The sequence below is a fragment of the Porites lutea genome, chromosome 2, assembly GCF_958299795.1.
Source record: "Porites lutea chromosome 2, jaPorLute2.1, whole genome shotgun sequence".
Lineage (NCBI taxonomy): Eukaryota > Metazoa > Cnidaria > Anthozoa > Scleractinia > Poritidae > Porites > Porites lutea.
In genome coordinates, this window is record NC_133202.1 from 32840447 (window position 1) to 32858354 (window position 17908).

The 17908-nt window shown below is 39.6% G+C and overlaps 1 protein-coding gene across 1 annotated transcript in view; it reads left to right on the plus strand.

The window, feature by feature from the left end:
• Positions 1-17908, plus strand: part of LOC140928380 (uncharacterized) — a 39445-nt gene that overhangs the window by 8622 nt on the left and 12915 nt on the right. The window contains exons 3-5 of the mRNA XM_073378119.1: positions 12824-12873; positions 15408-15470; positions 15940-15984. Of these exons, the coding sequence (XP_073234220.1) occupies positions 12824-12873; positions 15408-15470; positions 15940-15984 (158 nt within the window). The remainder of the gene's footprint in view (positions 1-12823; positions 12874-15407; positions 15471-15939; positions 15985-17908) is intronic.

The following is a 17908-nucleotide window of genomic DNA, read 5'->3' on the forward strand; positions in this document are numbered from 1 at the left end:
AATAAACAAGAAGGTAAACCTAAGCCTGATTTTCTTTTGGCTTCACATCTTCGAGAGAGTCATTGAAAAGTTTTCTTTTGTCTTTGAAAAGCAAAGTTGGTACTTTTATGTGATGTCAGCCTGCAAGGAAAGTCGTGTCCGATATCCCGGGGCTAGTGGATTTTGCTATCGGGCTAGTGATTTCTGTTCTTAACTCGCCTGATGGGCAAGTGCTGTTTTTTGGAGAAATTCAAATTACCAAAGGATTGTAATCAATCCTGCTAATCAAAAAGGGTTTGGGGGCTAGTTGAAATGACTTGTAGGCTAGTACGGGGTAGCTACAGCTTGCCAGAATGGCAGGCTGTAAAACTGACTTTCTTTGCACCCCGGATGTATATGATAAATTAAGCTACCCTATTAAGACAAAAAAATGCCACAGTTGATTATCTTCTCTGGAAGGTAGCCTCATACTACTAATAACATATACTTTTCTATTATCTCCACTCTCTTTCTCATTAAATTCATATAAACAAGGTCAGGCCAGGTTGTGTAATGCTGGTTTATGCAAACTTTGAGTTGAGATAGGAAAGCTTATAAACAAATTCACTTTAAAAGTTCTTTTTGTCTGCAATTTGATGATTGGATGCTCTAAAAAAGGAGAGCACATTAAGTGTGAAAATGTTTTTGAACGAATGAAAAAGGAAACCAAATTATTTAAAAATTTATCCCCGTGTGGGTTCTAATAAGCCTTTGAACAACTGGGCCTAGGCCTTGACTGAGAAGTGGCCTGAATATGGCTCATGATGGACCGTCAGCTGCTGGCCTCTCGGATATCCCACTCTCAAACCTGGGCTTTGCCATAGCTCTGGCATGAGGGATAAGATTCTTAAGGTAAACAACACCTGAGGCTGTGCTCTCCAGGTCACCCATGGCAACTGACTTTTAATCCTGAGTGTCTAAGGACCAGTTCAAATGTCAAATTTCACATGCGCAGAACTTTATTCCTAATTTAGTCTACTTAAATAGTTAAATGTGGCATTTGATTTACACGTCAAATCTAACTCCCTGAACTCTGTTGAATTTAACTCTGTTAAAAGTCAATATTCCCAGTAATATAATAATAATTTACCAAAATTCATGTATTAAGTTGGCACATGTGAAATGCGACGTTTGAATCAAAAGTTGAACCTTAGTCGAATCTTCGACTGTTTCAGTCGCAGATAGGGCAAACATCGCATTTAATTTAATTGATTCAAACGTTGCACTTCACATGCATTTAACTCTTGCGTTAAGTTTGGCTCAAGTGAAATTCGACATTTGAACCCAGACTAAAAGAACGTTTTTCATAGGAACCATATCTTGAGCAGTGTGGATTTCACAGTTTCATAGCAATGGACTCAGTCCCTTCAAATTTTCTTTGAGCACAGCCATTTGGCTAGAAAAACATTTTAACACTCATGAGGTAAAAAAATAAAACATAAATTTGTGAACATACTCCTCTTCCACTTTAGAGCCACTTGTCATGTTTTTTGTCAGCCATCTTTCTGCATGTTGGAAACAAAACAAAAATTATAGCTGTAAATTTACCAAATAAAGTGCAATGTTAGATAAGCTTAAACTTAAGCTTTGAGACAGAAGCATATAACCCTGGCCTGATAAGGACTTCTGCTTTGAGATAACCATAATCATCCATAATATACATGTATTTGGTTGCTTCCAACAGCAACTTTCTCCAGGCCATCGATCTCGTTTTGTTTAAAGAAGAAATAAATATGCCCCACTTCAAAGACTAACATTGTCCCTCAAAAATTGGGCGCTTTGAGCAAAGTTGTAGGCCCCACTTCAAAGACTAACATTAATTGTCCCTCAAAAATTGGGCGCTTTTAGCAAAGTTGTAGGCCCCACTTCAAAGACTAACATTGTCCCTCAAAAATTGGGCGCTTTTAATAAGCTAAGTTGTAGGTTCCTGTGATGTTTGATACAACGCAGGCAAGTCGGCGCCTTTGAAGACACGCTATCAGTTCAGCTCCAAAGAATAAGCACAAACTCTCACGATCAAAAGCATTTCTTATATCATCAAAGCAACAAGAAAGTAAACCTACCCTTAAATCCATTGGAACTTCTCCTTTAGATTCTCTGCGTGACAGTTTTGAGCCGCGTTTGCTGTTATTTAGTCGCTCCTGTTTTGCTAGTTACGTTATCTTGCTGAACTGCTGCGTTTGCTTCTTTCAGTTTCTTCTGGCTCTCTAAAATAGAATCTAGTCTCCTGTTCATGTTTTCCATCAGGAAAAGTTGTCTTTCTTCAGCAGGAATGCTTGTAGCCATGATTGAACCATAAAATACGAGTCTAAAGACAACGAAAACTAAGGGCCAAGCTGACAAAGAACTTTACGAAATGAACTGAAGACGCTGTCAAAAGGGTGATCAAACATACCGCGCGTGTAGCTGTGGACATTTGATTGGCGTTCAATCGCTGACGTAACTTAACGTCACAATATCTGAACGCGAGTACTTTTCGTGCATTCGCGCGCGCGTTCATTCAAAAAGACGATCAAGATGAAGGGATTAGAGAATAGGGTGTACTTATCAGCAGCGCTTATCTGGACTTAAGCATAAATTCTGGAATGGATTTCACGTAATACTGATATTTACTATAATTCTTGTTATAGTGAAACCTCTATTAAGCGAACCCCCCAATTAAGCGGACACCCTCTATTCAGCGGACACTAAACCGGGTCCCGAAATTTTAATTACGTCTTATAATTCCCTTTATAACGAACCCCTATTCAGCGGACACTTCTGTTAAGCGGACGCGGACACTAAAATAAATTGTATTTGGCTAATTTTTATTGTTAATAACCTCTATTAAGCGGACAGCGGACCGAATTAACAATAGTAGTATTGGATTACGTCCTTGAAAAACGTGCTGTAGTCGATTAATAAAGGTAAATCAATACATTTAGCTGTCGATAAACTGTAGATTATACCGAGAGTCTTGCACAAAGTACAGCACGGCTTCCTTAGCTTCCTTAACAACAAGTTAAACATTGCGCAATTTTTACAAACCCTGTTAAGCGGACACCCTCTTTTAAGAGGACGCTTGGGAAGGTCCCGAAGGTGTACGCTCAATGGAGGTTTCACTGTATAATTATTATTATTTTTCTATAGTTAGGTCTTTTTATCGGGAAATTGGTACGGAAAATTAACAGCAATAGATTTATATCTCGCCTCATGGATCAGGACCTTATCTTATTAAAATCAGCGCATTGACTTTTACGCCATCCACTGGGACTTTTGAATTGATTTTTTATAACTCTATTGATATGGACGTTTTCTTCATATGAATATTTTACTGAAATTTTGTGTGTAGTTTTTATAAGATTTTAATAAAGTATTCTTTATATTATTAAAAAAAAGTATAGTTTTCAAAATTGTCACGGTACTTATTTACTTATTTATCTTTTATTTGTTATTGCTTAAACATGATATAAAGAGTTCAGTGATTGTACAGTGGGACTCCGAAATAACGAAGAACATTTTTTCTAGTCCCTTGGCCTTTCATTATGTCTAGCGGTATATATGGTGATGTGGTTTAGACCCTATAGTGTAGGGTGGTAGTGCAAAAAAGACTCCACTGATGATATGGCTGAATAATTTTGGTCTTTTGACTAGAGTTGATCTGAACTTTCATATTTTCAGTGGCACAGCATAATGATCAAAACACTGACAACTCATCAGTTTTAAGGAGTCAAAGGGAGGAGGATTCTTTCCTTTTACATCTAATCCAACTTTCCAATCTTGGTAATAAAAAAGGCTAGTGAGCCTCACACTTGCAACGCAAGGTAACTTCCTAGCATACGCCAAAACTTCAAAAGACTCCTTTTTAATACATGGATATAAACAAATTGTCATTTTTATGAAGAGACGGTAATTTCCCTTTTATTCACTTCACTTAAAGTAATTTTTAATTTCCCTTTTATTCCCTTTTATTCACTTCAGTTAAAGTAATTTTTAATTTTTAAATTTTTATCGTGTAGTCGTAATTTACGCAGGGCCCCTATTGATACCAGCCAATGGCTGATAGGGCCACTCTGCCTAAATAAAGTTGACTCTGACTTGACTTGACTTGAATACAGTGGAACCTCGATATAACGAGCCTCTGTAAACGTTTTAATCAGCATATAAAGTACGGTAAGTTGATCGGAGCATTGATCCAGTCTGAGTAAGGCGCAATAATAGCTAGCCAGAAAATCCCTCATTGCAATTTCTACATATCTACACCTACATGCATCTACGAGTACTTGACAAGGGTTACCCATTGAGCCAAAAACAACCAAATAAATAAATTAATTAATTAATGAGACAAACAATAGCCTTGTTTCTAAACAATTCAGAAAATCATATAGCGATTTTACTGGAACGAGAAGCCAAAAAATTATTTTTCTCGTATTTGTCTTGTTTTACGATATCTTTGTACAAGGGCAAATATAATGGCATATTTGAATCACATTTGTCTCACATTTCCTCAAGACAAATGTGACAACAGATTTGTCTCACATTTGGGACATTTGATGGGTGGACAAATCTGACATCAGATTTGTCTTAGATTTGTCTTTGAGGCAAATATCATTAAATTCAATTTTTCGTCCAGTGCAAATGTACCGGGTTTAGGCTAGGGATGACTATCCGGAAATGAAATTTACTTTTGGGGTAGTGTACCCAAGAAGGCCGCACATCTGGACGATCTTACGGAAAGATAAGGGACAATGAACAGTCTAGTGGCCCGCAAGCAAACATCTCCCTTGCTATTATTCTAGAACAAATTGTTGGTTTTCACATGACGTCACTAAAATTCAAACTAAAAAACTATAGATCCTACTGATATTTTACTTCTACGATGCATTAGAGCAGCTGAAAACTAATTTTCATACAAATTTTAGCTTCAAAAGGGTTCTTGGTTTTGTGATAGAGTACACTTGAATTTCTAAGCTTTTGCGTGACGTGGCATTTACATGACGGCTAAGAGAGCTGTCATGTAGGTTTAAAAAAATGACTTATTTCAGGACATTTTGCTATCTAAACAGTTCATGTATTAGAAAAAGTATTACTTTAATGTTTATGAGTTTCTCGAAGAATAAATTCACGCTTTTGTTGGAAAACTCGGTAACAGATGTTTCGGTTGGTTTCCGTCCGCTGTGTTGGAGCTCATCCAGGTGAGCATGTCAGCATGGCGTCTCCATACAAATCCCTATAAGTTTGGGTAAAACATTTCTTCGGATATCTGGTATACGTAATATTCCTCTGACCTGAATCTTGATGAGGGTCTTTGTATATGTACCTCCTTTCATTTCCAAGATTCTGGACTTTATCTATTGAACGGTTTTGATTTTTACGTTGATCTATTTTGAATGGCGTGACACTGCATGAAAACCGTATCTTTGAAATTAGGTTACCCTGCATTTACTGAACTGGCCTGGTGGTTTACCTCGCTTAGCGCTTTCGATTTCTTTCACAATCACTGAACTGATATATAAATTGAGACAGGGCTAAAAGCGCAGATCTCATTGATATACTTGAAGTTGTACTCCAGCAAAAAATAAAATCGTGTGATGCTAACCTGTGACGTCAACGAGAACAGCAAAATAAAAAACAACAACAACATTTGTGATTAGCGAACTTAGCTTTCCGCCTTATCGGGCACGGGGGGTGGGGGGCTACTCAACAAAGTGTTATACTGGGAGACTCGAACGGCCCTGATCTACCAATCCATTACCCTTTAGTATACCATTTTTGACTGAAGAGGTGCCCCTTGAAGGGCGAAAAGCTCGCAACGTAGATCGCACACGAATGTTTACCAAAGCCGAGTGGCTTAAAAGTACAAAAATTTAACGATTTTTGTCGAAATATTTTTCAAACAAAATCTTTGCTAGATGGCTCACAGAAATCAACTCTTTTTCGTTCAAAAGCAATTTGCTTGGGGAAATTTACAAGCATTTTGTGATTTCATTTGGCACAAGAACCTCGAAATCTGATCTTCTTCAAAAGATAACTGAAATGGTTGTAGAGTGCTCTTGTGTAGTGAAAAGACTGTCGCAAAAGACGCAAGAAGAAGGAAAACGACTCTACCTCGGTCAGTTTGTACCCTTCTTATTGTTACTCATTTTTCTTCCTCGGACTCACTATCAATTCACTGCCCTACTTTAAAATCGCCAGCTTAACCCTTTGGTGACGACCGGCGAGAAGCGAAAAAACATTATTTTTCACCAGTTCCTCTTTTTTGGACTGGTTTTCGGCTAATTAGCGTAAGAATGGCTAAAAGCGAGTTTTGCAAGAAAAAAAGCATATTTTCCGACTAGCCTGAAGTAATTAAACGGCTTCTTTTTTTGTTTGTTTTCTTTTTTTCCTTCTTTTCCTTCTGTATTGGTGGTTTTGTTGCCCACTTTATCGTCTTTCTTTTGCGTGGAATTGTGGCTGGCTAACTTTTTAGGAAAGGGACAAATTTAATTTTCAAAGAGTAGTATGTAAGCAGCGAAATTGGCAGTGGATTTTTCCCCTAAATTTTACCTTTTTTATGAGTGTAACTCTGTCAGGATGGGACAGAATATCCAAAACGAGGTATCGCTGGAAAGATACATCTTTGCTGACGTTGTTGCTTACCAATTTATTCAACTTAAACTGAAAGCTAAATGGGTCCAGGGATAAATGTAGATGTGTTCCTACATCATTCCATATGGGTCGTTTACGTCCCTCGCCGTCCGAAAAGGGTTAATATGTGTATTTCGGCAAAAACGGTAAAAGAAATTGAAAATATGGCGCTATTAATAATTAACCACTTTTCGTTATAGAGAATGAGTATTAGAGAAGCTCTCGCGCGTGCGAAACATGGAAAAATTGGTAACCCGTAGATGCGAGAAAATTTGGTAATCACGTGACCGTGCGTACGTCTGTTGACCCCCTACTACCACTACAATGACGCTGATAACAGAGAAAGAGCTGGGGCGAAAGATAAAAAAAAAAAAAAAAAAAAAAGGAGACGAAGTTCATTGGAAGAAAAAACATGAAAATTTCAAAGCTGCGATGAGAAAATGAGAAATGCTAGGTTAAAATGAGCGGCAGTGAAAAAAAATGGAACTTAGGAACATACACGACTTTTCCTCCATAAAACGTGCAACTAGGAAGTTTCACGTACGTTTAAGTCGTGCAAAACAATGACAAAGAAATGTTAAAAAAAACGAGTTTTTTTTTTCGCTCTTAAGCCCTTTTGATTCTTTTTTTTTTTGCGTTTCTCGTTGCTGTCAGCGGTTAGAATTACACGATTTTTATTTTTGTTTTTCTGCGCTTTTAGCCCTGCCTAAAACTACTAGTGATTATTAGCTAGTGTACAATATGTTAGTCCAACCAGAAACGGTATACAATACAGTATTTAGTCCAGAATAATAGCAAGGGGGGATGTTTGTTTGCGGGCCACTAGACTGTTCACCATCCCTTACCTTTCCATCATTAAAGATCGTCCAGATGTGCGGCCTTCTTGAGTCCGCTGTCCCAAAAGTAGATTCATAGTCATCCCCAGGCTAAATCCGGTGCATTTGAGACCAAGATCGCCACCTGTTACAGAATGTGCTTGATGCCGACGATTTTACGGAAAAATAGAGGACTGTGAAACAGTGTTAAGATTCAACTTTAACGTCTGTGACAACTACAAGTTACTTAAACGCAACTTGAACTTTAATTTCTACCAGCTAGAAACTTATGAGAGCTCCGTTACAGATCGATCCACAACAAAAGAGGGTACACTGGTTTGTTGAAACTGCTTATATAACGCGAAGACAAACACCTGTTTATACAATTCTTATCTTGTTATAGAAAGTTCAAGAAAACATTACGTAATATTGTAATTGGGTCCTTGAAATAGACAAATAGTCATAACAAAGTACCCACGTAAACGCGTCTGTTCCATTGCGAGTGTTTCTTCCTCAACACTCCTTCTCACTCGCAGGTGGAACAAGATGGCATCTCATCCAAACCAGACATCTTTCGTAATTTCCTGAGCTGTTCACGACCCAGGCCTTTAGTAAGCATATCCACAACCATTTCTTCTGTACGGCAGTAGCTAAGCTCCACATATCCTTCCTTATCTGTTCCCTGACGAAATGATACTTGATTCCAATGTGTTTTGCGCGCCCGTAAAACTGAGGGTTCTTACATGGCTAAGCAAATCGCTGATTGGTTGTCTTCATAGATCCTTGTTGCTTCTTCTGGGTTGCTTCTTAAATCAGTCGGGAGTTGTCGCACCCAAACAGCTTCCTGCGCTGCATTTGCTAAGGCTATGTATTCGGCTTCCACGGTCGAGAGAGCAACAGTTGCCTCTTTCTCACTTCTCCAGCCAATTGCTGCACCGCTTAGCTGAAATATGTATCCGGAAGTTGATTTGCGATCATCTAGGTCTCCGGCCCAGTCAGCATCCGAAAATCCTACACAACTCTTTAACTCATTCTTGTTATCGAGAGGTCCTAATTACATTGTTCCAACCAAATAGCGCATGATACGCTTGACTGCAGTCTAGTGTTCCTTGACAGGATTTGCATAAAACTTGGCCACATCACTCACTGCATACGTAATATCCGGTCGTCTCATAGTTGACAGGTACAGAAGTCTTCCAACCGGGGATTGAAACTGCTCTTTGTCAGTGCTTTCCGAGTCTTCGTTCATCTTAACAAGTTTTGAGCTAGCGTCTACTGGGGTATCAACTGCCCTAGCATTGTCCATGTTAAATTTGCACATGGCCTTTTGGGTGTAGGCTGGCTGTTCAATCCAAATGTCTCCATTTTGTTTTTTCGGCAACACTTTGGTTCTCAGAAAATGGTGTAGTTCTCCCATGTCCTTCACTTCAAACTATCGAGAGCTTTCTTTACGTCCCCGATGCGCTTGTCACCCTTTGCAGCTAGCACTAAATCATCCACGTGAAGGGCAATCATGAACATCTCTCCTTCTGAGGCTACATAGATGCACGGGTCACTAACCGATAGAACAAACCTGAGCTTCTTTAAGTGCTGATCCAGCACTGAGTTCCAGCACCTTGATGATTGTTTTAAACCATAGACACTACGTTTCAACTTGTTTGCAGACCAAATACTCTTGACCGTTAACCACAAAACCCTCTGGCTGTTTCATATACACCGCGTCTTTTAAATCACCATTAAGGAATGCAGTTGTAACATCTATCTGATGAAGCTTCAAATCATTTTGCACCTCCAACGCAATAACTGTTCTGACTGATTCAAATCTGGCTACAGGGGAAAATGTCTCATCATAATCAATTCCAGGTTTCCGAGAAAAACCCTGGGCTACCAAGCCGTGCTTTGAAACGTCCCACAGATCCCTTGGCATCAGTTTTGATCTTGAAAAGCCACTTGCTTCCGACAGCTTTTCGTCCCTTTTGGCAAATCCATCAGCCTCCAAACATCATTCTTTCCGAGGGACTCAATTTCCTTCTCCATTGCACTCATCCACTTCGCCTTATCCTAGCTACTCAATGCATCTTTAACGGTCGTTGGCTCAGTTAACTCAGCATTAGTGACACTTGCCCAGTCTCCATAGTAATCAGGTGCTTTCTTCTTCCGGTTTGATCTTCGCACCACTGGTTCTGCTCTCTCTTCAGTTGTGTGTTCTTTATCAGCTACATGTTTCTCATCATCGTGAAAGTCCAATTCCACACACCGCTCACTGCTTCTTTCTGGGACACTTTGTTCCTTCTCGATCCCGCGGCTTGATTCATCGAACACGACATCCCGGCTATAAAAGACTCTTTCGCGCCTTGGATCATATAGTCGGTAACCCTTCCTCCCCGGCCTATAAAAAAAAAAACACTTCCTTGATTTTGTATCCAGTTTCTGACGCTCGTCCTTGGCTACATGAGCATACGCAGCACACCCGAAATCTCTAAGGTGTCCCACACTTGGTTTCTGTCCTGTCCAGGTTTCAAAAGGTGTCTTCCCTTCCTTCTCTATTTAAGCACTTTTCAAAATCTGCTGAGACATACTCGCCACCATTGTCGGTGCGCAGAGTTTTCAGCTTTCTGCCTGTTGACCTTTCCACTTGAGCTTTCCACCCGAGAAAACATGGGCAGACTTCATCCTTGTGTTTCAGGACATATATCCAGATGTAGCGGGCATTGTCATCAATAAATGTAAGAAAAGTATTCTCCACCGCTCAGGGCCTTTGCATTCATCTTACCACACACATCACTATGCACCAACCCCGGGGGTTCACTTGATCGCTTGCCTCCATCAACTGGGAACCTACTTCTGTGGTGTTTTCCTTCCACGCACGACTCGCAGAAAGAGGTTTCTCGCGACGCATTGAAATCAAAGTCATCAACAAGCTTTTCCTTGGCCAACTTTTGCAGGTTCCGTACTCCAAGGTGGCCATATCACCGATGCCAGGTATCTTCCTTTGTTTCTTTTCTATTGTTAACAGCTGCATTGGTTTGTTCATTGTCAGCCTGACAGTTCAGGGGGTACAAGCTTCCCACCTTAGTAGCAACAGCTATCACCTTCTTGTTTGAGTCCAATATTTCACAGCCAGTCTCAGTAAACTTAACTACCTTTCCAGCTTTTGCCGCCTTTGACACGCTCAACAGGTTGTACGACAGATCAGGCACGTACAGAACCTCATGCAGTCTGCACCTGCTAGCTTTTTTACCTACTTTGGTCAACTCCAACGCAACAGTGCCACGTCCTGTTGCTTCCACTGCATATCCATTGCCCAGCATCACTTCCAGTGGCTGTTTCAGACTGTGAAGCTCATCAAACAGCTTATCGTCACAACACATGTGGCAGGTTGCTCCTGAATCCACGATCCGTCCATTCATGGGGCCAGTGGAATTCGCCGACAACACTTGGTTAAACATCAACCCAACACAATCACCATCTGAACTGCTGCTATCTCTTCGCCTCACTTCAGCCTTATTCACCTTCAACTTGTTGCTCCTGGCCTCCTCGTTACAGTTCCGCCTGATTTGGCCAAATTTCCCACAGTGATGGTACTTGGGTCCTGTTCCTTTTGGTCTTTACTTTCAATCATCGCTCCTTCTCTACTTCGCTCAGAACCTACTCGTTCCTTCAGTTTTCTTTCTTCATGCAGCAAACGCTCAGTAACAGCTTCCATCCTACGCACAGCCTCATTCGCTTCAAGGGCAGTAACCAACACATTATATGATTCTGGTAAGTTGGCCAGTAAGTGCAAAACACGGTCTTCATCAGAAATAGGATCCCCAATCACTGACAACTCATCAAAAATCTCCGTCATAGCTTTAATATGTTCCTGTACAGAATCGTCCTCTTCTAACCGCAAAGAAAAAAGTTTACGCCGCAGTTGCAACTTGTTGGCCCATGTTCTTTTCTGAAACTGACTTTCTAGCTTTTTCCATACCTCATTTGAAGTACAGTAGAGACGGTTGAACATTAATACGATCGTCGCCAACGCTTTGTCTTTCCTAGCAAGAAATTTTGGGAAGTTTTCATCTTTCACGCCAGGAGACTGTTCTGTACAGCTTACCGTTCCCCATAAGCCTTCTTTCAACAAAACCATTCGGTACTGTACCTTCCATGTAGCATAGTTCAATCCATTTAAAGAGACTACAGTCACGACTCTCGATTCTGGCGCCATCTTGAAAATAACTCCGGACCAGGCAGCACAGCAAGGAATAAAATGGCGGGCATTCCACGTACACAATCAATCAGTTCTCTGACTCTATTTCAGCTCGGCGACTAGCTCAGTGGTAACGTTTTGGGCCCATAACCTGTTAAGTTTCCACTTGAACGTGTGTGAAAACCACAAGTATCTTAAACGCAACTTGAACTTTAATTTCTACCAGAAACTTAAGAGAACTCCGTTACAGATCGATCCACGACAAAAGAGCGCACACTGGTGCCGTTGAAACTGCTTAGATAACGCGAAGACAAAAACCTGTTTATCAAGTTCTTATCTTGTTATAGAAAGTTCTAAAAAACATCACGTAATATTCTGATTGGGTCCTTGAAATAAACTAACAAAGTACTCAGCGTAAACGCGTCTGTTCTGTTTCGGGTGTTTCTTCCTCAACAAACAGTCTATCGGGCCTCCTAGTGCCAGCAAGCACACTCTGCCCCCATCCCCAACCCCGAAAGTACTTGTCGGTAGGCTACCGGAAATATGAAATATATTTAAAAAAATAATAAATGCAAACATAAAACAAAACAAAGTGAAAGCCCAAAGGACAACCAATTGTTTTATAAATGCCACCCTGAATGGAAAACTAAAAAAGTTGCTATTGTTAATGCACTAAGCATTTATGCATGCACAATTTTTGATTTTGTAGCTTGTCAACGAAAACAGCAATAAATATAATAGAATACTCTATTGATAAGATAATTTCCTGCCTTTCAATTTTAGTCACGCGAGCAAAAAATGTTATTTTGAAATATTTTCAAAAACTAATGCCGTTTCAATTACTTCTGGACCTAAAAAAATAGCAAAGTTTAAAGGAAATTGATTTTCGCCCCGAAACGCACTGGACCGGCTTTAGGGAGACTCCCTCTTAAGTAATCCCTTGTTTATGTCATGGCGGACCATATTCAGAATTTTGGCTTAGACGCTAGTTCAACCTTGAGTTTAAGTTGAGAAATTCTTATAAACAGACAAAAAAAATCTGTAAATGTTCTGACCGGCGATTTAGAGGAATGTAAATTCAATGACCTGCTGAAATGTGCATAAATTAATAAGTAGTTTCTTGTACGTTTCACGGTAAATGACAAATTGGTCTTTCGATTTTATGTTTCAGAATGTTTGTATTTGACTTTTTCAGATTACATGACTTCGAAACGGTTGGCGAAAGATGTCGTTCTCTACTACGAGGTTAGCAGTAAATACAAGGGTAATTATTTATCAGCGGGTGAGGTGGGGGGAGGGTGTCTTGGGAAGAGAGGTGTTGCTGAATTGGTAGACGGTGGGTTAAAACAGTTTTGCATTGGTTAATTAATTAAGCATTAATTAGGCACAGGAAACCACCTAGTCTCATAACCTGCAATATGGTTAAATCCAAGGAGTTAATCAATCATAGTAGCACAATTGCTTTAAGATCAGGTAACAGTTTGACAAGAAACCTATTATTGTACCGTATAAATTGCTGGTATTGTACATGTAGTTGACAGTACGCAAAGGTTTCTACTGAGTAAGGTATACTTACCTGTAATCCCGGCCTCACTGTTATTAATAACCAGCACATGGGAAAGGGATTCCATTATGCACTTGGGTTTATCTGTGAATATCTAGTGATCACTTGGTCAAAGCCCCAAGGCTTAAACGTTTTTGCCAGGCTGTCAAGATTCCCCCACAGTTACATCATTTCGTTTTTTGGCATCTTGTGCTGCCATATGTAGTATTAAAGGGGCTATACATCACGCGGATATTGCTGTTTTATTAAAGACTATTAAATCATTAGATCATGCAATTCTAGAGCTCTGATTGGCTTAGCTATCATGTTATATGAGCCATTGTTATATTCCTAGTCTTTCACTCAACTAAACAGGGACTGCCATTGGCTGATTCTTGGTCACATGGCCTTGACTAAAATCAAATGTATCCCGATCGTGATGCATTAGGCAATGTACTCTGCTCGGGATACATTACGGCACGTGATCAAAGCATGGTGGAAAGTGTCGTGACAGAAGGCAGGAAAAACACTGCCAGTTTTCTTTTCTTTTCTTTTTCTTTTTCAACAACACAAACATGAAGCCTCAAGCTAAAAAGCAACGATTTTCAAAGTTATCCCAGAAGAGAAACAGCACTTAGTAGAGGAAAAAAAGATGTAGATAATATGAGGAAAGTACTTTGTAAATCATTCATTAAGTGGTTTTGAGAATTAAATTTATGTTCTTCTAGTGTTTTGATTCTAATTCCCTCCGCTTAAGCGTATTGTACAGAACCGCAAATGATCCCGAGACAGCAAATGATCCCCAAAGTGGACCGCAAATGATCCTCGACCACAAGTGATCCCTGAAGTCGACCGCAAATGATCCCGCGAAAACTTGAGGAATGGAATGGAGTTTATGGACTGATTACAAAAAAGGACTGATTATAAAACAGAAGCCTGTTTCTCTCGTCTTCTAAAAAAAAAGGGGAAAGAGCACGCTACATCTCAGGTCAATTTATACAAGGCGAAAAAAAAAAAATAATGGAATAAATCTGAAAAGGTTATGGTATTAACCGTATGTTTCTTCCTTCGTCAATTGCTTCAATTTTATTTCAAGAATGTTTCGTGTTTTGAAAAATTTAAGACAGGCAGGACGTTACGCAGAAAAAACTCTATTATTTTAACGCCTAGAAGCTCAACTTGTCTACTGAGGAATACAAAGCCGGGCACCCTCTACATAACAAGACCTTTATTGACTTTACTGATCTTTTTGGAAGTATGAAATTAATTTCAGAATATTTAATGTTCATTTTTCTCTGAAGTGTTAATTTGACGTGATAAGCAAGAGATTTGTTAGTAACTTAGGTGCCCGTTACGAAACAAGACATGATTTAACATAAATATAAGTCAAAATCCCCCGAACTTATCAATGTCCACAGGTTTCGGTTTATTTCGAAATAGCAACTTGCTTACAGCTCATGAACATGTTTTGAATAGTTATATTGACGCCTATATGTATATTCATTTGTTGTGCCTTTGCTGGAGACAGTTACCAGGAATCTAAACCGAGTGATGAGAAACGCAAAAGCGAGGTGACGGGGGTTATCGCGTGACAAAACATCGTAGGAAACCGTCACATTCATGGACTAAAAGAAAGTCACTTACAATTATTCGGGTCCGGGAGGCACTTTGGAGAAAATTAAACAACCTAAAACCCTTATTTAACGGCAATGAAGAACATTGCATTTCACCTCTCAGTATGAAATAAGCTGCAAAAATCACATTTGCTGCCGTCAAAACGTTTTCCCTCAGAGGTATAATCTACCCGCCAGAGAAAAAATTCACTGGAACAAGCAGCATTTTAGCAAAAGTCATGTGTTGCCTATACTGACTTCGTTTTTACACTTGAATGATTTTTTTTTCTCAGCATGAAATAAGCGGCAAAAATCACATTGTTAATTAGCCCATGTCCATCCCAACAATCCGTACCGAAAAACGACAGGAAACAGTTTCAGTGCCTAAATGTAGTCTTAATTAACAAACCTGGACCATTATTTTTGGAATTCAATAGTTGCGAAAAAGGTTCTAGCTTTTTAAAGAGATAGCAAGTAGCCTGAAATAGCCCCTTTAAAGAGCAGTTGTGTAAACGCATGGTGCTTGGCTTATTTGTTGAGCAGCAACGTTGAGCAGCGAGGTCTGGATCCGTCTCTTCATATATGCATCTAAGATTGAATACTTGTTTCGCTTGAATTTTCAGGTCGAGATGGGAGAGATGGATTACCTGGACCTCCCGGTCCACGTGGGAAACCAGGCCCTGCCGGTTAGTTTACTTTTCAATTGTAGGTTGAACAGTTTTTTTTTTTATTATTATTTATTTAGCTTTACCAGTCCTGTAATAATAAGTATAATAATAATGTGTTTCCAACTCGATCTATATGACTGTCGCGTTGAATTTGACGTTACATAGAACAAAAACTGCAGCAACAAATTCGTTGGTTCATACTTATGTGCATTCTACCACGTTTGGCAAGAGAAAACGTCACGGCTCTATCATATTCGTTGTTTAGCACGTCGAAAAACGGTCGCGATTTTGAGGAGTTATAATCGGATTTATAAGTCAACCATGCGCTATTTCATCGCCTGTCAAATTGCTAACAAGCGATCACGTGTACAAAACGGATTTGACCAGATCTTGCCTAAGAGCTCTGGGTACGAGATTAAATTCAGGATATGATAGCCATGCTTATTTCAACGCTGAATAACCCTTCAATCGTCCTTTTTATCTCCAGGAAGGGACGGAGGAGAGGGTCCTCAGGGACTCGCGGGACCAAAAGGTATGATCTGTTGTTGTACACAGCTAGTAGGGAACTAAAGTAAAGGCCTTTTTGAGCGACCCACGTTAACAGGAAGTGCACATTTTAAATTCCTGAGCAGTGGTTTTATCGAAATTTTCAGTTAAATTGTCTCTACAAGTATAAAGAAACTAGTAAGCAATACACATTTTATAGCGTCAAGGCATATTAAATTAAGAGGGGAAAGTCTTCACTCCCGGTTGACGGGGAAGCTTTTGTGACAGGCTCCTCAGAAAATCTTTAGAAACTTTAACGAAAACCATATTTTCAACACTTCTCATAAGGTTTATCTTTGGAAAAAAGTAGTCATTGTGGCACAATGACGTGGGCAAATGAAAGAACGTTTAATAATAATAGTAACAATGTTGATGATGATGATGATGATGATGATGATGATGATGATGATGATGATGTTCGATTATGATAATGATTGTGGCACTGTGTTGTGCCCTATGCTTGTGTTGTTTGATTTTATGAAATATCACTATAGCGCTTATTCATGGCAATAAACACTTAAATGTTGTTATATCTCTGGACATATCCTCGCAGGTAGTGAAACCGGATTCTTCGTTACCCGCGTGCCACTAGTAAAACTTTAAAACCATTTTATATATATACTAGTAATAGTTGACACTACAGCTGCCCCCGCTCTGTATATTATCGGTCAATAGCATTCTTGCTCGTTGTGTAGCTCTTTGAAATATACCGATTCATAAGGAAGATTTTCACACATATTCCATACAATAGGTGAGATAAATACAGGAAACGCAAGGAACCATGCACAGTTTCAGGTCGATTTACAGAGCTTTGATCAAAACATTCTCAGTTTCGAGAATAGTTTATTCTAAACCATAAGAAAAGATTTAATTAGATGTTGAATTTTTCGCTATTTCTCTTTCACTTTTTACATTCAGTTCATTTTATTTGCCGGAAAGGAAGCCTTAGGAATTAAAAGGACGCTTAATCAATTCATATTCGCGCATTCTAGTCTCATTTTAAACTCTATAGCGGAAGGACATCTGTGAGCAGGGAATAAGTCAGCACAGAATTTGATTGTCGGCGAATTTCTGTCATCGTCCATCGTTCTGCTAGTGAGAAGCTAGCCGTTGTTCACCCGTCTTGCTTGTTTGGGGCTGAGTCTTCCGGTCAAAGAGAGAGAAAGAGTGTCTGGCAAGGTTTCCAATGAAAGATTTGTGAACTCGTGTGTTTATATATACACAGTTATACGCACCTTATAACTTCTTCTGCGCTTAACGAGTGTCGTTAAAATTTTGGTCCATAACTTTCACTGAAACAACTGCTCCACAGAATGTCACTGATAACGTACACGTAACGCAAAGACTGTCGAAGTATGACTGCACAATAAATGTCACAAAATCTACCTGAGCGGTCCCTTCGGGATTTTCTGTCTTTACGTCATCCTAACCATTTCGTACTTGCGGGCGCAAACAATAGAAACGTCATCATTACCTACCGATTCCTCGCGGCCCCTGTTCGAGAAAATCGAGATTTTTTCTAGTATACTGACTGTATATTTGAACTGTAAGTACTGTCCTTAATATACGCGCGAGTTACTAGGGTGCTTCCTCGGGATTTCGACTCTGGGCGAAATCCCTGCGGGGGTAATAATATATAAAATCACCTTGCACCTAAAGGACGCCTTACTTTTATGAGCAATTAGCCCGATAATACGGATAGCAGCTAAATTCAAATTCATATTCCCATAATTACGGACTCTCGCTGTTATTTGTACTATCGCATGGTTTCGAGGTTGTCCGCACAGAAAGAGTTGTACTTCCCGCCAAAGATCTCGAAGCCGGGAGGCCGTAGTTGATGTGAAGACTTTTCACCGCTCCCACTTGATAAATTGAGAATGATATTATTACTAGAAATACGTGTATCGCAG